The sequence below is a fragment of the Haliaeetus albicilla genome, chromosome 10 (assembly GCF_947461875.1).
Source record: "Haliaeetus albicilla chromosome 10, bHalAlb1.1, whole genome shotgun sequence".
NCBI classification, from domain to species: Eukaryota; Metazoa; Chordata; class Aves; order Accipitriformes; family Accipitridae; genus Haliaeetus; species Haliaeetus albicilla.
The window spans coordinates 12284781-12310066 of NC_091492.1; the positions used below are offsets into that span (position 1 = coordinate 12284781).

Consider the following 25286-nt stretch of genomic DNA (forward strand, 5'->3'; position numbering starts at 1 on the left):
AAAAAATTTTTGGAAAAGCAATATGAATTTTAAGTGAGGGATCCAATTGTCTTATTCAGAAGAAAAGTGGTTTTGGTTTAATGTTTACATGAAGCAACTTTGCTCTCCCATTCAGAGAAAGCATGTCTAAATAAAGCGTAGGTTATGTAAAAATCCAAGATGGGATTTTTACAACTCACTTAGAGGACACTGACTTCCTGCATGGGCATTCAGTGAATACTGTAATGTGTTTTTTCTTCTACTTTCAAGCTTGACTTGCACTCAGATTGAGTTGTGTATGTGGCAATAAATTACCCCAGGGTAGAAAAGCATATGAAATCAGTTTTAGCTATTCCAAATAAATACTTGACATAAAAGGCAAGAGACCCTGCTCTAAATGTGATGCATTAAATTCTTTTAGTTAAAAGCAATACCTTCTGTTAAAGGTATAGTAAGCTGAATTAATGTTTCATTGCACACGAGTTGGCTGTGTATGTAGGGATAGGAAGCGCTTTACCATGTGTACATATTAAGCCTATGTGTAAATTCTTGGCTTTCATTTTAGGTCAATCTACAGCTTCATCAAACTCCTATTCTCTTAAAAATATTGAAGATGTTAGAGAATTCTTGGGAAGGCACTGCGAGAGATTTGATAAATACATAGGATCTTTCTATAGAACATTTAAAGAACATGAAAGGAAGAGCCTCCGCCACTACATAGTCAGTATCTTCTTGATGTTTAATTTACTAAATGTAATTTACTTCACTGCTTTGGATATCTTTGTCTTATTGAGCTTTTCTGTGTCAGAGTAGTCTAGAGTTGAGGAAGGTGGGAAGGGAGAACATAGAATTCTTAATTGTGAATTACCACATCTTAACTTTTGGGTAAAGGCAATTTTTGTAGCTAAAAATCTTACCAAAGTGCACCCTTCTAAGGCAGGGAAGACCTCCTTTCTTTGCTTATTTATGCTTTGTTGTTTCAAGACAGATTAACCTGAATCTGATTGCTTTTTCTTGTCTTTGCCTGCCCCCAGGATTCTGTCAATGCACTTTATACCAAATGTCTCCAGCATCTTTTGAGAGATTCGCACTTGGTAAGCACTTACTCCACTAAATACATAGTGTTACTTAAGAAATAAATTATCTAACTTTCTCTTGCTGTTTGTATGGCTTTACTTTTCTAGAAGATGCTTGCAAAGCAAGAAGAGCAGATGAATCTGATTAAGCAAGCCGTTGAAGTAAGCATTTGAAATGAAGAAAAATAATTAGCAAGCTATTTTTAACTCTCCCTTTCATGCCTAAAGTACTGTTTTTTCTACAGATGTATATCCACCATGCTATTTATGATCTAGTCTTCAAATATGTGGGGACCATTGAGGCAAGTGAGGTAAGATTGATTGGTTGCTAAAGATTAGTTACATTAATTTAATGCATCTTAAAAACCTGTTGCCTTTCTGTTGATTAGGATGCTGCTTTTAACAAAATCACAAGGAGCCTTCAAGACCTGCAGCAAAAAGACATTGGAGTGAAGCCTGAGTTCAGGTGGGAGATGATTGTGGACTCTGAGGAGTTACTGAGATCCTGTCTTAAATAGGTCTCAGGCCAGCCAAAAAGTGTCTTCCTTCAGACAATAGCAAGTTCTTCTTATACTTCATTCCTTTGAGATGGAAAAGTAAAGCTTTGCAAGTGTCATTTTAGGGCAGTTTTTGCAATGATTGTTATCACCTTTCCCTTTATGTTCTTATGCTTCCCTCTCCATCTGCAGGGTACAGAAATGCAAGTGTACTTGGAGTAGAGTTGGAAGTATTTTAATACTGTTCTTCATCTTGGTTCTGAATAAGTTAAAGCTTGGGTTTTGGACATCCTGCACAGGAACTCTGTATGCTAACCATTTCTTTCAAATTATTTTATAGTTTTAATATACCACGTGCAAAGCGAGAACTGGGTCAGTTGAACAAATGTACTTCCCCTCAACAGAAGCTACTTTGTCTACGAAAAGTGGTACAAATTATTATGCAATCTCCTAGCCAAAGAGGTCAGTAATTGGCGAATTAACTTAATTTTAAACATTTTTCTTAACTAGTACACACAAAGCATTTTGCTATTCACAGCAGTTTATATACCACTTGTGGATTAAACAGTTAGGCTGGGGTCTGCCTTGCAGGTCTCTAAACAAAGCAAAACGGAGGCAAGATAGCTACTTCAGCATTATTTCTCATGGGGTGAGGTGGGGTACTTGCTTAGCTTATATATGTTTTAGCTAGAGCATGTGAGAAGCTTGCATGTGCTAGAACATCTTCTCATGCGGAAGAATTGAGGGTGATCCATTTTAAACACTGAGGATTGCTGCTAGATCATTTTTGTCTATTTGTCCATGCGCCTTGATAATCTTGAAATCAATACTCTAGAGATACATCTTTTGCAAAGTGCAGTGTTAGTCGGGGACGAACAAACCTTCTATATGCTGCATTCAAAGTGCTACCATGGATTACAGAAATGATTCTGTGATAGGAAAGCATGGACTTCTTAACCTGGTATTATTTTATGTAGCCTGGAGAGAGAAGATACTTCCACTAAGCAAATGGAGTAGTACAGTGAACTTATGCTTTCCCTACTTCATCTCTTCCTTTCTCCAGGAAGACTCCTGAGTTATAGGAAAGTATATCGACTTTGACGGTAGTTTTTGCCCTCAAGAATTTGAGAAATCTTGAGTTAGTGCTCTGGCCCTTTCTGTGGAGGAAGGAGAGGATGCTAGTCAAATATTGCAATTTGTACAGTACAAACTGTATTTGTTGTTTGGCTCCTGGCAGCCTATTTAGAGGGTGACTGAGAACATTTGAAGGGCAGCCTGTGTTACTCAATGTGTTCTCTACTAGTAGAGCTGGCCCTTAGTCTTAGGAGTTGGAACTCTGTTTATAGGTATTGCTCTTGATTGAACCATGACATGACTAACACCAGATGTAAATTCTTTTTTTAGTTAACATGGAAACCATGTGTGCAGATGATCTTCTCTCTGTTTTGCTGTATTTACTTGTAAAAACAGAAGTCCCAAACTGGTATGTAACTATATTTTGGCTGTACAGAGCTCCATCAAATCATCTTGTATGTAATGCTGCTGTAGGGGCAAATGTTTCTGAACATGCAGTAATAACTTACACTTTCAGTAAGAGGGGCTGATGTAATGCAGAAAACTATTTTTAGTAGGTGTGACTGAATTAAGGACCTATCAGGAATTCAAATGCTGTGTCTTTTGGTGTTTTGATTCCCAGCCCAGAAAAAAGTTGTAATGGGAGGCCATCTCTACACCAGATCTGCATGTCAGTACAGACTTCACAGACTGGTCCTTCCTCATCTGTGTTTGGAGCTGTGAAACCTTTTTGCAGCTTCTAGGTGTTTGATACATTTCATATAGAGTAACTAGATTTGAATGCTTAATTGCTTGTTGCTAACCTGTGCCATTGTGTTTATCTCTCTTCACTATCAGTAAAAAGTATATCTAAACCTTCTACCTGTATCTGAACTGAATTTTAGTGTTGGCGTATCCCATATCTTGGAGATGAGCATTTTTCCTTTAATTTGTAGCTATCACTTTACACTGGTGCTTATGGTGCTTGAAACATTAACATGTTTGAAATGTGTGAAACAGCCTCCTGTTGCTGTTCTTATCCTGTCCTTCATATTCCTTATTTATACCCAATTAATTGAATTTCATTGAACAATTAAGAGGTAAGTAGAGTTCTGATCCATCTACAAAGCTCAGAACAGTCATAGTATTGGTAGCCTAACAATCTTTCTAGAAGCTTTTTCTTAACCCACACCTATTGCCTGCCTGGATTGCCTAAGATGAGTTGCAGTATTAAGATATGTCATGCTAGAGTCTTCTTATTTTTAGTGATTCATGGCTTTAACTTTTTATTTCAGGATGGCCAACTTGAGTTACATAAAGAACTTCAGGCTTTGCAGTTCAGTGAAGGATGAATTGGGATACTGTCTAACCTCAATTGAGGCTGCAATAGAATACATACGACAAGGCAACCTCTCTGACAGATCAACAGTAAGCTGCTCTTAAAGTCTGTCAAATGTGTACTTGATAAGCTTGTAGGAGTAAGTCCAGTCAGAGGATACAAACAGCTAATGTAATAGTTCCTTTTTTGCACTTAAAGAAATGAGCTGAAGTAACTATACCTGAAGCAAAGCTAAAATGATTACAATGAAGTCCTTGTTGCTCATTGTATACTCCTTGAGGAAGTAGTTAAATATCAAGTCTATCTCCTCATGATCAGAGGAAAAATGACAGCATTATTTTCAACAGCTGAGTCTTCAGTAAGTTTAATATCTCCTGTTTGTACTCTATCATGGTTGTGAAAGCAATGCAGTACTTGAGAGTAGGCATAGCTTAAACAGATTTTTCTTTAATTTTAAAAAGCTTAGCTATGCTAGCAAAATGGTGATTGCAGTGTAACTTAGAATTATTCAGTAAATCTTTGTACTCCAAAAATTCAGTGTGTTTGCAGTGCAGATTACTGTGTTGTACCAAGCTAATAGTTTAGTGGGAATGCAGGACTATGATAAGGTTGCGTTTTTGAAGGTCAAATTTGGCTCTTGGGTTCTCTAACCTAGCAGGGGCAGGAAGTTTGTGGATGCATGAGTTATTTCCTACTGGGCAACTAGACCTTCTGTCAATCAGGTCAAATCCCCGCAGGCCAATCAAGGATGATATTGATGTGATTTCAGAAACTTCTATGATTTAAGAACTTTGTAGCTTATTTACTAAAGGAGTCCAGTCTTACTGCACCTGTAAAACTTTCTGCTGTTGCAAAATTAGGTTTTCCTGATCTGATGTGGAAATCAAAAGAAGCGAACTTGGAACCAGAGTGAATTCAATGTGTCTCAGTCTGCCCAACTGCAAAGCACTGGAATCTAATTGCAGGGGCCAGAATAATGGCTCAGTGTGCAGGGCTTGGGATGGGACAAATTGGGGCACAATCTTAAAGCAGCAGCACTTAAAGTAACATTTTAGCTTTCTGTTATTTCTGGTTTTGTTATTTTCTGGGACCTTTCCATGAACCTGTCGTGCATAAGTTTGTTTTGTACACTCCAAAAAAAGCACTCTTTGATTTTGTGTAAAGAGACTGTGATATTTCTTGTCTGTAATGCTGTATTGAATTATGTTTAAAAAAAAAAAAATAAAAATGTTAGTTTAAAAGGAAAACAACCTGCCAAACAATTTTGCTTCCTGTAGTCACTTGGCTATCATTAACAATCAATACACAAAAAGCAATGCTGGTGGTCTGGATGGAGAATTGGAACCAAAGTAGAATTGTCTTCTACAACAATGCCAGCAAACTGGAAAAAAAAGCCAAACCTGGTCTTAAATTTCTAGAATAATGACTGTTTCCTATTAAATGTCTGGTCCTATCCCTCCTTATATAGCTAAGGATAGCAGTTTTTTATGCTGGGATCACCCTCAAGTGATTATAACTTAAGTGCCACTGCCATTAAGATATTATATTTCTTTGGGGAGGCATCTGTCTTGAAAGATGAACTACATATTTGAGAAGTGTAGATGAGAGCAGTCTCACTGCTTACGTTAGTGTCTGCACCAACATAAGAGAATCCAGTAAGTGTTTCTCTCCATACTTCAGCTGGATCAGCTCCAGACCTAGAGTGCTAGCCTCTTTCTCACTTCAGTGAGCATGCAACAGGAGCTCCTTTCTTCTACATTGCCCTTCATAGGAGTCAACATTGCTTGAAGGCAGCACCCTGAGATGAGATGGAAAACAGCAGAACCTTGAAGACAAGGAAGTGGGTGACTCCCTGCCCTCTAGCATAGCTGAAAAGGAAAGAGCTAGACCACCCTTTTCTCTAGTGTAGGATAAGGGAGAAGGTGGCACACATTGAAGAGGAAGAAACTAGGTAGCAAATAACCCCTTGACAGGAATTGGAAAAGGGTAGTGAGGAGGTAGAGGAACATGATAGGAACTTCTGATAGCATTGCTCTCCCTTCATGAACTTATCAGTTGAGATATTGCCTTTATTCTCTGGTAAAGGAGATCAACTTTCTGTTTAAAGCAGCAGCAGCTGTCATGTTGATGCCCCATGGTTTCTGTTTCCAGATTGTGCTGGAAAGGGTTGTGGGACTTAAGTGAGCAGGAACATTGCTATGCTCTGGGGCTTCATTACAGCCCCTCATGTGGCTACACTTAATTTTATAGCTGGCTTCAGATGGAGCTTCTGGCAGCTGAGTAATGTTGTTGTCCAATCCCTAATGAAGCTAACTACATAAAGAAAACTCAGCAGGGAGCTAATGTACCCTGTGGGATAATGGGCATATTATCACCCTCATGTCAGTAAGAAAATTGCACTTCGGAGGCACCTGCCAAATCTCTTCACCCAAGGTCATGCAAGTCTTGGAGAAATATTTTGATTGTGTGGAAGAGAGGAGCATGTAACTGGTGGCACAAAAGATTCCATTTTATTTTCTGGGAGTTGTCAACTTTATTTAACTAGAATTCCAGTTAATAAGTATTGGACTTTTAGTTATGTTCCTATGCACAGATAATGTGTAGTAAGACCTTCTAGTTCAGAGGGTTGAAGTAAGGTATAAAGTAGGGAGTTAGAGCCAGCCACTAGGGAATAGGCAGCATTTTGGTTCTTGTATGGAAAGAGCTGTAGGTGGCAATGAAGTTGGCATGGAGGAAGTGCAGGTGGGAGAAGCCAGGAAAGGAAGACTTGAACACAAAGTGAGGCTAAAAATGTTTGGAGGGGTGGGGGTGTGGAGATAACTTCCCCAAGTCATCAGCTGTAATCTGTGAAAGTCACCTTGGATAGGTTATTATACAAGTACACCCTCATAGGTACAAATATTTCATTTCTCTAGTGTAGAGAGTAGTGTTAGATGAAAAGATCATTAATGTTTGGATGTGTATTTTCTAGACAATATAGATTTAAAATACCTTAGAGTCCCACTCAAAGCAATTTTTTTTTTTTTTAAATTCCTGGAGTGCAATTAAAGCAGGTACAAGCAAGTTTTGTCTTTGAAGGCCCAAACTTGCTTAATACTTCAACCAATACCTGATTCTTCTGCCATTTTGTATTTTGCTTTCAAGGATATGTAGTTTCACCTGGGATGGACTCTTTTTTTCTGATTTATATAATAAATAATACCTCTACGTAAGGATTGCTGTCTTAAGTCACTCTTTGAAATAATTATTCCACCTGGGGACACTTCTGTTGTAAAATACGCTGTTGGAAGGAACAGTACTAGAAGTACAGGAGGTCTTGCTAGTGGTTACTTAGATTCTCCATAGTGAAAGTATAAAGCTGTCTGAGCATTCTCATTAGAAATTCTGATTGGACTTCAGAAACTTGTATCAGCAGTAAAGCTTTAACATTTTTTCTACTTAACATTTTTGATCAAGTATTTCTTAGGGAAGTTACTCCTGATCACACTGAAGAATCTATCCAAGGAGGCTAGTGTTATCTGCCTTGTAATTCTGAAAAGATACGCTTGGGTATCTTTAGCTAAAGTACTTAGGTTTGAAAAGATTGGTGAATATTTGTCATCCTGACATATCTAAATACAAACAACTTACTGTGAAGTACAGGTCTGAAGTTTTATTTCTTGACCTCACAAACGTGTTTTTAATGACATTATTTGCTATACAATGGAGGGTTTTTTTAGACAGCTTTATGAGTTGGGTTGATTTTGAAACTTGAGTGATCTGATTTCTAGAAAATCTGAACTTTCTTTTTGGTGTTCAAGTGATCTCATTTATTTGTAGTTCACTAGTTTCTTAAACTTTACGCTGACTTACTACTGTTAAGAGCTGAGTTGGACTTTTTTTTCTTATTTAATATCTGGTTTTCACAGGCTTAATTGCAGAAGCTATAGCCCAGATCCTAAGCCATCAAAGTTTATCTGATACATGGGTGTTTATCTTAAATGCAGTGGTCTTCAGTTTGATGGATGCTGGGAGTCTTTCAATTTCTAGGGAGATAGTCATTATCCAAAAACAACATCCAAAGAAATTATATTCACTGTCAACCATAAGCAGTGGTTGATCAGAATCAACTATGTGTGACTGTTTCCATCTACTTTCTTAGAAAGTGTTTTCTTTACATTATTGGTTTTATTTTATGTGAGGTTCAATGTTGCTGTTTCAAAATCTGACTCTACTTAAGAATTTTCACATAGTTTTGGAAGGATATGTATTCTTTAGTGCATCCTGAAGTTGTATTGTCAGATTTCTCAGAAAATGGGAAGTACCGATGTGAGAGTTGCACTACGTGTCTGCTTAGCTCAGTCTCCAATTTTCAAGAAGTGACCAGTAGGAAACACTATATGAATGAGTCTCCTAGAGAGTAATGCTTCACTTGGTACGGTCTTTTATTTTCCAGCAAGTAGCAGAGAGTTCAACGGAGTCTTTGAGTCAGAGTTTTATCAGGGTCATCTTTTTTAATAGCCACCAGTAGACATGTCTTACATGAATTTGTCTAATGCCTTTTTGGGTCCATTTATACTTTTGATTTTTGCAACTTCCTGTAGCAATGAGTTCTACAATACGAGAACATTTTTTCTCTTCTCTCTTCTCCCCATTCCCTCCCCAGACCTAATGTGTGATGATTTTGTTGGACATCCCAGTTCTTATATTTTGAGGAATAGTGGATATCAATTCTTTACATGTTTTCTTTGATTTTTTTGTGATTTTTGTAGACCATTGTGGCAAAGTCAAACTTTTCCAGAGTGAAGAATCCTAATTTCTCCTCGTAAGGAAGCTGCATTGCACTTCTTACAGTTCTTGTTGTCTTTTTTTAATGTCTTTTCTAGTTTTGCTGTGTTCTTTTTTAGATGGTACAACCATAATTTCATTAGTACTCAGTTGGTTCATGGAGAATTACAATAAAAGAATATTCTGGTGAACATGTACTTACTATTTTCTTGAACAGGTGTGCGGTCTTTCAAGTGTCAGAATCCTAAATGTGAAACTAACTTAGGTTTTATGTGCATCTGATAATTCATAAGTGGCAAACGCAGTGTTTAATATTTTTAAAAGTTAATTCCACTGTTAAGGTACTTTACTTTTGCCTGTAAATGAGTATATAGATAATCAATCTATATATTTTATTTTCAGGAATCTGAGAGACTGTGTGACAAGCTGCTTTTAAGACAAAGGATGAACTTGTTGTCCCAGATGTCTGCTACTCCAATAGACTGCTTATTTAAGGTTAATAACTTTTATGGCAGAATACGTATGTACATATGTATTGCACATTTATATCCCTCCCTTTCTGCGATTTTCTGAAATGTAATGCAGTGTTAATTACATTAGTACTGTGAAATGTGTTTTAGTAGATGCTAAAAGTGTGGTTTGAATCTAGTGCATTTCTGGGCCAAAACGTTACCAAGTTAATCTTATGGATTTCAGCATGTTATACGAAATATGGAAGCAAATGAGGATGAAATGCTACTGCTGTGGGTATTGATTGGCCCATTTAATGCACAGATGTGATATTACTATCTGTTGTCTCTCACAGCTTTTAGTGCTTGAAATTGAAAGGGTTTTCTGAAATAGTTTAAAAGTGGTCACCTGACAGCTACTTCATATTATATGTTAATATCATATTGTCATTCTAAAAGAATTTTGCCTATACAAGGATACAAAGCAGAGCTTCTAATTATATGTGTTCACAGCTTATGGCTAGAGACTTAGTAATTTTACAGAAATGTTTTTGCACAGAGGGAACTCAATTTCGTGACTGAGTCTAAAGAGAACAATAGGAATTGTTTTAATTTTTTATAGAAAATGAAGTAAGCCAAGAACAGATTCTTTTTAACACTGATTGCCCATTAGGGGGTTTTGTGCTGTGACATTGTTCATTTCTGCTTTCTAATGCTTGAATACATGTCTTTTATAATTGGTTCCTTTTGTTTTGTGCTTCAGTAAATTACTCTATTTTTTGTGGGGGTTTTTTTTCTTTTCTTTTTTTCTCCTTAAAAGGAGGCTTTTTATATTGGGTCCTCATTCTCTTTCTTCTCTTGGCTTTTGGTAGCATATTGCTTCAGGTAATCAGGAAGAAGTGGAGCGATTACTAAGTCAAGGTGACAGTGATAAAGACACTGTACAGAAAATGTGTCATCCGCTCTGTTACTGTGACAAATGTGAGAAGCTAGTTTCTGGGTAAGCACTTTTCATCTCCACAAATACACAAAAAGCTATGTAAAAGTCTTCACCTAAGATTCACTTTAGAAAGTATGCTGCTTTTGGTTATAGAGGAAGTTGGTAACACTTCAGGATGTAGTAGAGAGTGTACGTTCGTGTGGTTTGAAAAAGCAGAAGAAATATTAGGAGAGTATTGAATGCCTTGGAACCAGCCAATTTTGTGATGGAGGCTGTATGTCCTTTGGTAAATGTGGTGTGAAATGTTTCTTCTCTTGAACCTAACTTACATACCTTGCACAACCACATCTCTTAACAAAATGTACAACTTTGTATAGAATAATTTGTCTATGTGAAAGGATAAAGGATAAAAACTTCCAAAATCAGTTTTTGTTGGCCTTTGCAATTTTTCTCTTTCTCTCTTCCTTACCACTGCTGCATGGGTAACTGAGCTGCTTTTAAACCATTGTGTTTTAAAGGAAACTGAATGATCCTTCCATTATCACTCCATTTTCCCGAGATGACCGGGGATATACACCACTTCATATAGCTGCTATTTGTGGTGAGTATTGGTTTTCTTCACTAGTGTTTTCTACTCCTTATGTTCCTTATCTTTACATTAGCATGTTTTCCAGCTTTACATTAAAGAGTGAATTTTGCATTAAATTGTTTTCTGCTTATTTGCTATGGAACCTGGTATCTTGGCACAGACTGAAGTTATTGTGTATTCTTTTAAGCTCTGTTTCTCGTGGTTGAGTTATTGTTTGTTTGTTGGCTGTTTACTTTTGCCTTAGTGATTACCACAGTAGTTTTCTCTTCAGCTGTGAAAAAAGTAAAAATGTGTCCTCAGAAACCAGTCTTGTTTTAAAGAACTGGCAGATTGAGACGTTAATCTTTTCTCTCTCCTGCAGCTGGCTGTGCATGGTAGATCTGTACCGTCTCCTGTCTTGTAATGTTCATTATGCCATTGATCTTACATTCATTAGAAGATGTATTAATTTTCTTAGTGAGTTTTTTTAATAAATAATTTCCTTTTTTTACTATTATCTTGAATCCCAATGGGAGAGTGCTTTGTGTGACAGGGCTTTATTTTCTCTTCTTCTCTTACTCATAAGATACAAGCATAGCTTGCTTTTATCTAGAGGTTCTTTTATGGAGCTTTGACGTTGAGTAATCTACAACAAAAAAAAAAGAAATGGGAAGGAAGTGAATATACAGTATATAGAAACATGGTATGCAGAAATGCAGGGTATCTTAGTTTATAGTCCATGTTTGAATTTGAAAAGTAGCAATGTTCTTGTGCAAAGTTTACTTCTTTCTTTTAATGTTTGCATATTTTTCAAGGGCAAACATCACTAGTGGATTTACTAGTAGCCAAAGGAGCCATCGTCAATGCTACAGATTATCACGGTTCAACTCCACTTCATCTTGCCTGTCAGAAAGGATATCAAAATGTTACAGTAAGCACCAAAAGGCTTAATTAGAAATAAAAACAAATACTTAACCTAAATAATAAATATATGACTCTTACTAAGCTGTTCTACTGTTACTGTCATTTAGGTCTTCTGAGAAGCTTTTACCAGAACTGTGTATGCTGTCAGAATTGAGGGTCTTTTATCACTGTAGTTTGCATGATATTTTATTTTTTCCTATACTGCAAGGTTTTCACCCATTTGTAATAACCAAGCAATTGACAGCTATGCATGCCTGATAATTAATCCGTTTTATTAATACAAATCTCCAATACGTAGTACAAATAGAGAACCTGTTAACATCTCTGCTCTTGATTAAGACAGAAGAACCATTGCAGTCATTGGAATGAATTAAATGACTTCACATTGTGGTTGGGTAGACTGTGTAACTACATTAATTATTGTGTACTTGAATTTTATATACGTGAGATTCTTTAATTAGCATTGTTGAAATTAAGCTGTGTCTTCACTTACATAGGCTCTTAAAATACAGGATAAATTATCATGTAGTATATGTATTGCAATGTTTGCTGCAGTAGATGATTCATTTTTTCAATGACAATTCTGAATATGTAAGAAGCAGATTTTATTTGATTCTTAGGGTAGGGCAAAACCAGTATTGTAATGCCAAGAGAGTAGTGTCTGAAACGAGAGACGTAGCTAGTTTTTCATTAAGTGCTTCATCATGCTAGAAACCAAAAGGAATCTACAGAGTAACAATTGTTTGTCCATTAATTTTTTAGTTACTTAAATGCCTACTTTTATTTTTTCTTGTAAGCTTCTCTTATTGCACTATAAGGCAAGTACTGATGTTCAGGACAATAATGGAAATACTCCACTTCATTTAGCCTGCACTTATGGTCATGAGGATGTAAGTAATTGTTTTGTAACATACTAAATGGACCTTCTAATGGAATGGAATTAAACTGTGATGCAAATTTGCACTAAACTTACATGTTTTAAAGAGTAAATAAAAAAGATTTGGAGGCTAACTATTTAACGCTATAAATTAGGACTTTATTCAGTAGTTCATAGGAATTTTTATTATGTGTTCACATTAAAGATAGTAGTATTGTGCAAATTTAGTTGAATTATTTAACTCTTTGTTTAATGACACTGAACTGTAAAAGCCTGCCCTTTAAGCAATGGATTATATGAGCAGCAATGAAAAAAACCTTTTTAGGATTGGATACGTTATATGAATTGAGAGACAATACTATAGTTTATTGATAGCTTTCCTTTTCTTTCTAGTGCGTCAAAGCTTTAGTCTACTATGATGTGCATTCCTGTAGACTAGATATTGGTAATGAAAAGGGAGATACTCCTCTCCATATAGCTGCTCGTTGGGGCTATCAAGGGATCATAGAAGTGCTTTTGCAAAATGGGGCAAATCCAGAAATTCAAAACCGGATGAAGGAGACTTCCCTACAGTGTGCATTAAATTCCAAGGTATTCTTCTTTATCTTCTAGCCTGATTTCTTTCTGATGCAATTCCATGGAGATGTAGATGCTTACCTGCTAACAGGATTTTGTGGTCTGGTACTATCAAAGTGAAAATGTATGTTTCCCTTTAAGGAAGAAAGGTCACATTTTAAATCTTATAGCATGAATGCAGTCTGTGGTATAGAACATAAACTTGTAAATGGGTACTTCTAATCTGCTCAGTCATAATCTCTTACTAATATTAGGTTGTTGGCTAATTTGTGTTTCAGTCAGTAGATTCTTCTTTAAGTGAAGTTACATTAGTTCTCTATTAATATTTTTATGCAGATTTTGTCATTGATGGAATTAAACTATCTAACGTTTGAGAGAGGACAGAGTGCTTCTGAGGTAACAACCAATGCAAGTTGCTAAACTTTTTTTGCCTATGTTTAACCTGCTTAATCTGATATGTAACTTTTTCTGGCTGTGTTGGTTTGTTTTTGTTTTTTTCCAACTTCAAGTCATCACTTAGGTCTCCTCAGCACTCAACAGAAACTTTCAGCAGAGGATCATCTATCTCAAGCCTGTCATCAGCATCAACTGATATAAGGCAAGAAGAAGTAAAAAATAGTTATAAAGAGGTAAGACTGAGGTATAAGTTTTGACAATAAGTAAAATGAAGGAATCTAGAAAGGTGATATTTTGCAACACTGTTTTAAACTGGTTCTTCAGGAATAGCCTTCTGTCTGTTTTGGAAAAATACATGCTGCTATCCTCAGGTGCTTGTCATCTCAGTATCTAAACACTTATTTTTGTATGGTATCAACTGCTCTGCTGGTTATTTCTTGGGAAAAATTGAAAACATATTTGGAGTAGTTGTTAGATTTCTGCAGTTAACTATGCAATTTGAGAACTTGTTCAGGTTTACAAAGTTATAATGGCAATCAGCGCCCCAAGGACCTTGCTGTCCTGTCCAGGAATTAAATGCCATTGTTGGCTTACAAAGTCTGTCAGGGAAAAGAGACTAATACAGGCATATTGACAAACAACTTAACAAACTAGAATGTTAAGACAAGCTTTCAAAATCGGCATAGGAAATCAATTTTGTAGCATGTGAAGAAGTACACACTATATACTGAATATCTTGCACATATGTCTCTGCTGATTTTGCTCTGTCCACACCAGCCAAAGTGCTGTCCTCTGAATTTTTTCATGTGGGACTTCAGATCCATACTTTCCATTTATCCCCTCCGAAGACTGTCATATCACCACTCCTTCTGATGCTTCTCTATTTTTTTCCCAGTCTTCCTCTTCCATTTTTTTTTCCAAATTGACCTCCTTAGTATTTTTGTCTCTCCATATCGCCTCTAATTTCAGATTCTTCCTTTTCCTGCTATTAAAAGGTTCTTCTCTTGCCAAAAGTTTGAAGTGTTCAAGAAATGCAAAGATGTAATTTTGACTGGACAACATTACTTCACACTTCATTGTCAGTTACTCTATGAGAGCCTGAATATAGGAGTGTACCTCCCTGTTTGTACAGAGGCAAGCACTCTAAATAAGGTCTAATATACATAAAAGTTCACCTCATAGATCAAGGATTTGTTTTTCCTTAAAGGAACAAATTTATCACACCCAAGAGCTAAGACTAGTTCAAACCAGGGAAAAAGATTACAAGCAGCTTACATCTTAGATTCTTGGGGTTAATGACCTTCTCCTGTAATCCAGCTTTAGTTCATTTCTGTTTGCCCAGTTTCGCATGGGCTCACTGCTCTTATTCTTACTAAGCAAAGAGGCAAGGGCGTAATCCTGAGAGAGCTCCGTGAAGGCAATGCCACTGGAAGTAATGGGAAGCTGTTAAGGTCAGTTTTCCAGACTTCAAGGCTTAGACCATGAATTAAGAGGTTGCAGTTAACTCTTTATTAATCAATACTGCTAGTGAATTAAACTCTTTGCTTAAATGAGCCAGTCATGGTGTATGTCTCGTATGTGGCTTGTTTTCAACTTAGAAAAGAGAGAGTAAAAGAGCCAGCCATGTAAATTTGGAACTTCCTCTGTTCAAACTAATAACTCCTTGCACAGTTTCTGTTCAGCAACAGAAAAACTGAGCATGTGAGTGAATTGCAGTAGATTTGTTTCATCTATTTTTACATTTAAAGGAAGGTACTTCCGTTCCATGGAGGAGTGAGAAAGCAAACTGGGAAGATGGGGAAATGCGTGTAGCAGACATTTTGCCCTAAGTACTCTTAATAAATTATCTATAAGCTGCATAACAGATGTTGTATGCTTCTCCACTGCTAAAGCCTGAGGCAGTTTTTAGAACTGTAAGGAAGTTGTTATTTTTGGAAAGAAATTATCAGAGCTTGTGGGTCACTTGCTATTACTGTTAGGCATCTTGTATGTGATAAGACTGGCTCCTGAAAATCATCAAGACCTTTACATTCTCCAGTGACATTATCCTATACGATTGGGGGAAATTATGGGAGGCACAGATGTCCCTAGTATATATAGTCCATTTTAGATGTGTATGTGTAGAGGTTGGGATTCGGCTCACCTAACTTCAGATGTCTGAAAGACAATTGTCTTACCTTTAGACATCTATTTTCCCTCCTTAGTCAGTGGAGAGAAATTGGTACCTCCAGAGAGGAATTAATCTCAGACATGCTTAGTTTGACCTGAGTTGCACTCGAGTGTCATTCGTTCACTGCATTCTGCTCTGTAGTTATGAGAGAGGGAGTTTAAATGTGACTGGCTTAGATTTAGACAGCTAACTTTTAGACATTCAAAGTTAGGAAAGAGGAATCCTGCCTTGAGTGCCTAGTGCATGACTTCAAGGAGCTTCACCTTGTATTAGAAAGGTAGTAATAAAATAAATCAAAACTTAGCAGCTTTCCTAAAAGGAGATAAAAATGGATGGAGAGGTTTAATCTAGCCTCTGATCTTTCAGCTGTAGATGTGTCCTGTTCTGCTAAAACCCTGAAGAAAGAGATCAGACCAGTAAAACACAACTTCCTTTTAGGCTCATTCTTCCTTGTTTGCTTTACCAAACACTGCTGTGAGTCAGCAAGATAGTAATTTCTAGATAAAGATTGAAATGTGACTGTAGCTGTTACTCCATGACATCTTCAACTTGGAAGATGTTTCTTAATAGTGAAACAACTTTGTTTACACAGCAGCATCTTTGGTGATTCTAGCACAGTGCTAGAATAATTTGCTATAATGCTGAAACGGACTTTCACAAAGCTTATTATCTTCAACAATCTGCAGAGGCTAGTCAAGTTGCCTATTGATAGTACTAATGGACTCTCCCTGCCCTTTTCTATCAGGTTAGGTCTCAACTCCATGTGAGAGTAGAGAATCAGAGGAGAAGCGGGGAGACAAGTACATCTCATTCTCCTGCTTTTACAAGCAATTGGAGGCATCAAGGGGATGGCATCAATGCACTGCAGAGCACCTTCCATCTCTTCTTCCCCCCGCTTGCCTCTTTCCCCCCTGCAGAGCTTATAAACAGGAGAATACCTACACCAAACAGTCATGCTCAGGCATCAGCTTGCCTGAGCATACACATACTTAACTGGTCTAATACTGGTCCCCTGGAATAACTCTCCGAGTTGGAGACCTGGCTTTTGCTAATGCATACCCTTCTTGGATTTTAAGTAAGAAAACAAATGTCATACTTACAATCAAGTTATATTTGTAAATGTTTGGTTTTTAACATAGGAATAAACCAGTAATCTGCAGATGTGAACAATTGGAAAGCATCTTTTTCATCTTAAACTGTTGTTCCTCAAATAGCAAAATAAAACCTGCCATCCTTTGTGCTTCTGGTAGCATATAATAGCTCAGCAAGAGTCCAAACAGTACTAGTGTTTATCAGGGTAGAAATTTGTCTTGAGTAGGGATTTTTACTGTTAGGTTCACAATAGAAATGCATGGCCAGCTGCTGCTGAGCAGCATGATAAAGTATATCAGCTTACATGGCTGTGCTTATGTGTGGACTACATGTTCTCTATTTAGGTAAGTACTGTTTATCTTTAAGCAAGTCAGAGATCATCAAATGGCCACAGGCCTTGCACAGCTTTTGTATTTCATAAAGAAGAAGGTTTTTCCTTTAAAACTTTATCAATAAATATGAAATGGGCTAGCAGTAATCCTACCACATGAGCTTAGGAGGTTAACAAAGGACACAGGATTTTCTGTGTACAGCTTAATACCAATACTAACGAAGCAAATAAATTTGTTTTCTTAATACATAGGTGGAAAAACTCCTAAGAGCAGTTGCTGATGGAGATCTGGAAATGGTGAGTCTTTGCATGGCTGTTGAATATTATTGAATTCCAATTTACCTCATTCAAATTGAGGAAGTTATTTGTAAATAATATCAAGTGAGGAATGCTTTGGGTAATATCTTCCTTCAGCAACAACTAATCAAATTCAGCTCATTTTCTGCAAAGAATATTCACTCCACGTCCCCAAATTATTTTACCTACAGTGCTTTAAAGCCCATTATTTTGACATTTCCATGACCTCTTGCACTAAAGAAATTACTTTAGATTGAATAATTCCTTTGTGAAGGCCTGTCATTTAAAAACATATGCATAGTCACCTCTAGGAGATGCAAAGAACTTGGGAAGAACAATATTCAGGGCAGGCATGTTGAAAAGAAATATTGCAGGAAAGAGCAACTCATTTGTTTGCAGGTGCTCGAGCTGCACTGTCAAATGCTGTTCTTAAATGGGGGCACGATGCACTGAAGAACTGTAAAAAGATACTTATACTGATGTCACAATATTGGACTGGATATGCAGTCAGCACAAAACAAAAAAAGCAAAATAGATGAGTTTTCAGGTAAACCTGATTTTTGACAGCAAATCCAATAGAAAGTGTTATTATTCCCAGTTGCTTGTGCCTACATCACAGAAGTGCATCATATCTTTTCTCGTATGTAAGTTGATGCATGTGCTGGAGCAGCAATGGTGTGCACCAGTTCTGGAAATTGAACGGTGGGATTAACAGTTTGCAGTTTTTTGACTTAAGAAGCATTCCAGTAATACAGTGTGTTTAAATCCACAACTTCCTAAATTGTCAGGTTCTCTAATGCTTTGAATATTGTCTACTCTTTATGTATGTTTACTGCATGTAATAATTGTGCATAGGTACTATAAATGAAAAATGAGCTCTTATTTTGTTTGTTGTGATACCTTTTTATTAATATTTCATACAGAGAGGAAATTTAGGTGACACCAGTCAGTACAGAGAATTTAGCTCAGGGGCATACAACTTTCCTGTAGTTTGGATTTCACTTCAAATGGATAGCTGATGGCTGTAATAATACGTTTCAGAGTTGATGTTCTGTAAATTGTGATACTTACCACCTGTTTTGACATAGTTTTTAGTTACTATTGCCCTTTATTCCTGAAAATTTGAACAATAAGGTACTTCCAATGTTATTCTACTGAAAAATTGAAGATGACACAGAAATCTTCAGAAGTTTTGTCTTTGGAAAGATGTATAAGGCTGTACATTTCTGAATTATTTTGTAGTTCACAGAACAAAATCATGAACCCATGTGAGAATGCAGGGTTTCTCTGCTGGATGCATGTTCTGAAAAATCTGTTTAGGTCATATGTCCCAGGAGTTACAGATGCTAATGAAGCATCACACAGTCATAATAAAATAGATAATCTGCATCATAAAATACATACCATGTTAATATTGATTCTGTCATGTTTTATTCCAGTTAGATGATAGAAGCAAATTAATTTATCAACTGATAAAGGAAAGAACTGTTCAGTTGTTAAGTAAATATCATTATCCTAGTTTACAATGTAACTTCATCTTAGTAATTATTTCCAGGTCAGCCCTTAAGTCATTTCAAGAAGCAGCAATGCATACAATGGTGATATTTACCATCTTCCTGGCAAGTAGTAAACATGAATGTATTGCAATTAAATTTTCACAGACTTTGTGAAAATCTAAACTGCATCATGAAAAAAATTTAAAGATAATTAAATATAGTGCTATAATTTGCTGGAATATTAGTATCTAGCACTGCTCAACAGATGTCAGCAATGAAAAGCATATAGAAACCTAATCTGCGCATTCATATGACAGAATCGCCTTATTTTTTGTGGCTTTACTTTCCACATCACTCAAGTTCATGTAAAACTGTTCATTATAAACAGAATTGTCCAATTGGATGGCAAAGGTTACGTTTGCGTATCTATTAAAAAAACATAGTTATTTAAAAACTCTTATCTTGTTCTGACAGACTGAGGTCTGTCTCCATAGGAACAGAAGCAGCAGTGGGGTCATTAGTGCTGTTGTAGATTTCCGCTGTGACAGCCAATTGAGCTTTGCAATAGAAGGCATTAAAAACAATGCTATGAAACTGGAAGATCTAAAAAAATAAAATAGTATTACGCTGTGATTGTTCAGGAAGCCAGAAAACAACCTTTGTCGCCATCAAAGCATCTGCAAACTTCAAAAGCAAGTATGCTTTAGATTGGAGATAATGATGTTAATCAATGACAGTTACTTTAATTAGCTGACTCAATGGCAACTAATTCCACATTTTGAAAAAAATTTAGCCCACTTTGGTAAATTTTCTGTGTCTGTAGTGAGAAAGAGATATTTTGAGACAGTATGGAGGGTATATCTGTATAGAAAGGATTAAGCTTTATTCCCAAAACACGTTTTAGAGTTACACAGCAGCATTTTTTGGAGGAGGTTCTCAAACTGTACTTTTTATGTGTTTGTTGTTTGCTGAATTGGTAGAAAATTATTATAGCTCTGTTATTGTTGGAGACTGTTAACGATTGTCTTAGCCCATTGTATATTGCTTAGAGCCATATAAAGGCTTTGTTCAAAGTCACTAAAGTATGGCATAGAAGTAGTCGATACTGCTTAACATCAGTTTTTGGTCTTTCATTCTTTGTGATTGAATTTGGTGGTCAGGTGTACGCCATAGCTCCTTAGTGGTGGATGAACCATTCAGCTTTCAACAAAGATACTTAGATTTAAAAAACAAGCAAATAAAAAAAACCCCTTTTATTATTGGAGTGGGATAGCACTAAAACAGACCTGGGATGTTACAGAACCTCTTCTGTTAAAAATATTTGAGAAGAGATTGGTCAAATGTCTGTCAATGGTATTAAGGAAGAATTGACTTTGTCTCAGTGTAGAATACTGGATTAAGCACTCTTCTGAAGTTCCTTTCACCTGCCTAGTCTTGACTCTTCTGGTGGAATGGATATGTGTAAATCCACCACAAAAAAAAGCAAATCTCTTGTATGAAATAAATCTTGTGGAGCAGCTAAAAGTCTGGCATACAGCGTACAGTGCCCCTGGTGTGCTCTGCTAAATATTCCGGGACGTGTGTTACTCTGCAATGTAAAGAAGGTTTTAGATGACAAGTTAACTGGCAAAGGGAGATCATGGACAATTTCCTGAGATGCTTCAGTGTGTGTCTGCTTAAAAGTACATTTAACCTTTTGACCAAAAAACCTTTAAACCAAAAAACCCAAGGCTATTCCACTGTAATTATAAAGAGGTATGCATGGGAGTAGCATGTTCAGATTTTTGGTGAGTCATTGGTATTGGTATGTTGTGAGCTGCCTATTTGGATAATGAGAGCAGCACTATTGAGTTGTGATAGAAGAAGGAGAAAGTGTCAGTTGTGAGTGTCTTGATCAGTCTGCAGGGAAACAGGAAAGTGAAGGGACAGTAATATTTATTTTAGACATGTACAAATACAGCAAATAGTAAACCTTCACTGATCAGACCTTCTGTAAACAGACAAACTTGAGAGAAGATTTCTTTTTACTCCAGAGCGCAACGTGGAATTTGCAGGGAAAGTAATATTCCCTGTGAAAAACATCCCTCTGCTGTCTCAATTATGTTATCATTCAGAATCAGGTACATGGCCTTTACTAGTTGTCCTAGGATTTATTCTAGCTGCATCTGTTTAATTGGATAAATTATTAATGTGTGTTTGGTTTCCTAGCGCTACCTTAATGGTAAGAAGCAGAACTTCCTGACAAGTGTAGAGTAAACACAGTGAGAGGAACCTGTAGGAAATTCCTTTCTCCCCATTCTCTTCTCAACTAGTATCTGTGGAGCTGTTGGAGTGATCCAGTTCTGTGGCATCAAACCCAACCCAAATCCAGCAAAGATGCTTCTATCTCAGTTTCAGCAGAAAGTGGTTGCTCAATTTTGCTCCATGCCACTGTTCAGTGGGAGGCAAAGGGCTAATCTTTCTTCACAGTAACAAGACAATCTTTTGACAGCTCTCTTAAAAGCTGCTAAAAAAAAAAAGTGTAAAAGGAAACCCCTTCACAAGATGACACGTATTACAGCTTCATACCCACTACGTAATCCTGTAACTTGTTGTGTGTGGGAATGTCCCAGAAGATCTGCTGGAGCTCTGAGAGATCTAGCCTCCACACACAAGCGTCCTGATCTTCCTTCTGTCTTGGTTTTTGAGTGCCGTGATGTTAGCCCTTTTAATGCACCTAGAAAAAGGTGACTATTAATGTATTGTCCCTTGCATTATGCGACCAATTTAATTCCCAGTTCTGTCTTGAGTTTCTGAAAGACTTGTCTCATTGAGCATAATACAAACTCAGAATGGTACACCAGATAGATGTCAGGCTTAACATTGCCAGATGGTGTAATAATGGAGACTTAGTACAGTCACTGTGAATTCTAAGATGTCTTTAGTTTACAGTGGGTTAATGAATTTCAAGATAAAAATATATTTCTTAAACAGCTTTTTTTTTTGTTGCATAAAATTTAATGTAAAATTAACATGCAGTAAGCATCACTGTTTGCAAATCGCATGTGAATGCTCTGAGTCTTAAGACTATCTTCATTGAAGGGCTTCTCTCTTCCTCAAAAATGAGGCATTGTACGTTGAGGAAAAAGTGAAATTGTCAAGCTCCTGCGAAGTGACAGACCTAAGAAAAGTCAGTGTCCCTGCAAAGTTTTGGGCATCAGTTAAGTGTCGTCATCCTTGTCACTTCTTATGTATGTTAAAGCAAAAGATGAAACAAAATTCGTATTGACGTGAGCTGGCACAAATCATCTGAGCTAAAGGGATTTGGAGGGTTTGAGACTAGGTGAATGCTGAAGTCTTGATTAGGCAGCAGGAAGTCATTTGTAATTTACTTCACTGCTATATTTGGTGAACTTTCTAGCTCCTTTGTCAACAATAACATTTGATTTTTTTAATTTGGCCTGTGGGCAGCTGATGCTAGGAGGTAGCTGTATAGTCTCCCTGAGATATTCGCAAGTGTATGTTTGTGAAATTTATGCATATTTATTGGGACATGAAACCTTTAGACTCTGTAAAGGAAGACTTGCTTTTTATGCCAGGTACGTTATCTCTTGGAATGGATGGAAGAAGACTTAGAAGATGAGGATGACACAGCCAGTACATCAAAACCAGAATTCTGCCATCCATTATGCCAGTGCCCAAAATGTGGGCCAGCACAAAAGGTTGGAATATTCATTCTGTGAAAAGAATAAATTATATTCTTTTAATGTAACTTTTAGCTCTAGGGAGGTAGCATTCATATTGTCCAGCACCTCTGTATCTCTGTCTAAAAAGCAATTAAATATGTACAGATCTTAACAGAGTTCATCTGATGTAGTGAAATTGCTCTCTTTTTAATTGAACTGTAGAAAATTTTGGATACAGTAGCAATGTTCAAAGACTTGCTCAATATCTAATGGAGATGAGAAACTTTGCAGTATGTTTTTAGAATATGTGGACTGCTGTCATTAAGGTTTGGACAACTTGGAATAAATGGGAAAAATCTTTTTCTAAGCCTCAGTTTCTCCTGGTTCTCTTTTATAGTTTACATTGCTAACTGTCACAGAGTATCTACTTATCTGTTAGTAATCAGTTTAGCAAGGAATACCTGTTAATCCTATAATCCTATAATGTAATGCTGATAAAGTCTTTTTTTAATTGCATGACATCTTTCATACAAGCTATATCTAAAACCTCTTCAGAGATTAAATACAGTTGCAAAGATTTCCTTTCCCCATATTTATCATGGACTGTAGAGGAAAATCAGGCTTTATAATACTTTTTTTTTTTTTTTTAATTTAAATAAGGAATGATCCTAGCTTCTTGGAAATAGAAAACCAATTACTTTCAGGAAGAAAATGTGTTGCTATGTCTGAAAGTATACATAACTGGATAAGTCATTGCAGAATAAACCAAAGTATAAATTTTCAGTGTATTGACTACTTTGAGGTAACAGTATCCATATCACTTAACTGAGAAAATGTGAGATGGCTTAACTTCTAAATTCCTCACTGCTACCTTATGTTTGTTTTGTGCAGGCTATAAAAGTATACTAGTTGTCTTTAAATGCTTCACATTCATACCGTGCTTTATTGTTTGGTAACGTGTCCATGTACCCTCAGGACAGAGATCATGTGCTAAAGATGCCAGAGCCTGAGATCATAAAAGTTCATTTTACTGGCAACAGGGGAAGGAGTGGCATTTGCTGTGGAATTCACTTGCCTACTGATTGAAAAGTAGAGAGAACTTGTTAACTAATCTTAACCACTGTGTTGGGTAGGCACACATTTAAAAGCACACTGAGGATAGGCAGAATGAAAGATTGTCTAGCACTGTAAATGCCCTACACAGTTTGCGAGAGGAGTAAAAAAGGATGTTCTGTACTAGTGTGTAAGTTGTCTTCCAGGTAGTTTCCTTATCTTGACTCCCCGTGGAAGTCTGTTTTCTGGGCCAGTGCTACTTCCACATGAATTAAATTAGTTTTAGATTTTATCCTTATTACCTCGAGCTTCGCGTAGCAGTAAAATAGGTGTGTAGTGTCTGTCTCAAAGAGCGTAAATGTCTGTATAAATGAAAGTAACTCATAATATTAACACTTACTCTCTATGTATGAGCATCCTAACAGCTATATAAAAACTGTAAGTTTTACTTCCGTCTCAACCTGTGCTGCTTTAATATCATGTGCTTTCTTAATATCATGAATACTTTGCCTGGAATTTCTCTATATGAAGCTATCATGTTGGAAGAAAAGAGAGAAAAATAAAACTCATTGTTCTGTTGAAAAATACTACCAAGCTGCTCTGGTTTACTAACTCTCTTCCTGAAGGTCTCAAATTAGGCTCTGGAGCAGAAATTTTTGTAACGTCCATCTACCTGTTTTGTATATACTTAGAAGGTATTTGGCTGCTTTTTGGTCAACAGAAAGTAGCATGATTAATTATATTGTTTTGTTGTGTATTTTCCTCAACAGAAATTTGCAAGGATCTCTGCTAACGGACTTGGAGTAAATGTTTCAAACCAAGATGGTTTTACACCATTGCATATGGCTGCACTGCATGGACACTCTGAACTTGTCTGTCTCTTGTTGAAACATGGGGCCAGTATCAGTGCCAAGAATGCAAAACATGCAGTTCCTCTTCATCTAGCCTGCCAGAAAGGTCACTTCCAGGTAACCGAGCCTTTTTATAAATGCAAGGTATTTAACACTTAACCACCAACAAAAAGCTGTTTTGTGAAATTACCAATAAATTATCAACAAGACTAAACCAGTAACAGTGAAAATTAGTTTGGTGATTCTTTTTTTTCTGTCAATGTCTAAAATATCCAGATGGAAAGGGGATCTTTCAACTGAAACAGTTTCAGTAGGCACCTTTTCTTTCTAAGTGACCTGAAATAATGGTTTAATGAAAGTGCTGCAAATAGCTACTGTCATATATCAAATGCTTTAAAAATACCTTGTGCAGCTGAATCTTCCTATGTATTTTCTCCCTGTACCTTCTGTTCAAGGAGGTTATGTGTAGGTCTGTTGATGCAATGGACTTAGTATCTTCAAAAGCCACAGTATTAAATATTTATTGTATCTTCAACTCATTTAAGTAGATTGTGAGCCAAGTGGAGCTCTGAGGGTAGCAGATAACCTCATCCCTGACTTCAAGTCAGGGAAGCATAAGCAGTGAAGGAGAAGCATGAGCTAGTAAGGGGAGGATATTCATACAGGAGGGAGAGTAAATGAGAGGGGGGAAAAATAATGATCATGAAAAAGCAGGTGCAGACAGGCAAATGGGAATATGCAGAAAAGTGGAAAACCAGGGGTTTAAGAATAAGGAGCTGAGGACTGCAAAAGGAAAAAGAAAATTGAGAGAATTGTGAAGGTGATGGGGAGACAAAGCACTAGGGATGCAAGAAGAAAACAAAAATACAACTCAAACTTGTAGGTTAATG

The 25286-nt window shown here is 36.7% G+C and overlaps 1 protein-coding gene across 11 annotated transcripts in view; it reads left to right on the forward strand.

Annotated features, from left to right (window-relative positions):
• ANKRD27 (ankyrin repeat domain 27) overlaps positions 1-25286 on the forward strand; it is a 60428-nt gene that overhangs the window by 26769 nt on the left and 8373 nt on the right. For 10 of the 11 annotated variants that reach the window (XR_011326498.1, XR_011326499.1, XR_011326497.1 and 7 more), the window contains exons 5-23: positions 545-699; positions 1014-1073; positions 1164-1217; positions 1301-1366; positions 1445-1521; positions 1893-2014; positions 2957-3035; positions 3901-4033; positions 9114-9206; positions 10033-10160; positions 10619-10701; positions 11484-11599; positions 12390-12482; positions 12863-13060; positions 13382-13441; positions 13555-13674; positions 17287-17331; positions 22406-22528; positions 24316-24513. Coding sequence is in view for 8 of the 11 variants with exons in the window: in XM_069793513.1 (XP_069649614.1) it covers positions 545-699; positions 1014-1073; positions 1164-1217; positions 1301-1366; positions 1445-1521; positions 1893-2014; positions 2957-3035; positions 3901-4033; positions 9114-9206; positions 10033-10160; positions 10619-10701; positions 11484-11599; positions 12390-12482; positions 12863-13060; positions 13382-13441; positions 13555-13674; positions 17287-17331; positions 22406-22528; positions 24316-24513 (2003 nt within the window). In the remaining 3 variants the exon portion in view is untranslated. The remainder of the gene's footprint in view (positions 1-544; positions 700-1013; positions 1074-1163; positions 1218-1300; positions 1367-1444; positions 1522-1892; positions 2015-2956; positions 3036-3900; positions 4034-9113; positions 9207-10032; positions 10161-10618; positions 10702-11483; positions 11600-12389; positions 12483-12862; positions 13061-13381; positions 13442-13554; positions 13675-17286; positions 17332-22405; positions 22529-24315; positions 24514-25286) is intronic. The other variant, XM_069793507.1, reaches the window with a different exon arrangement.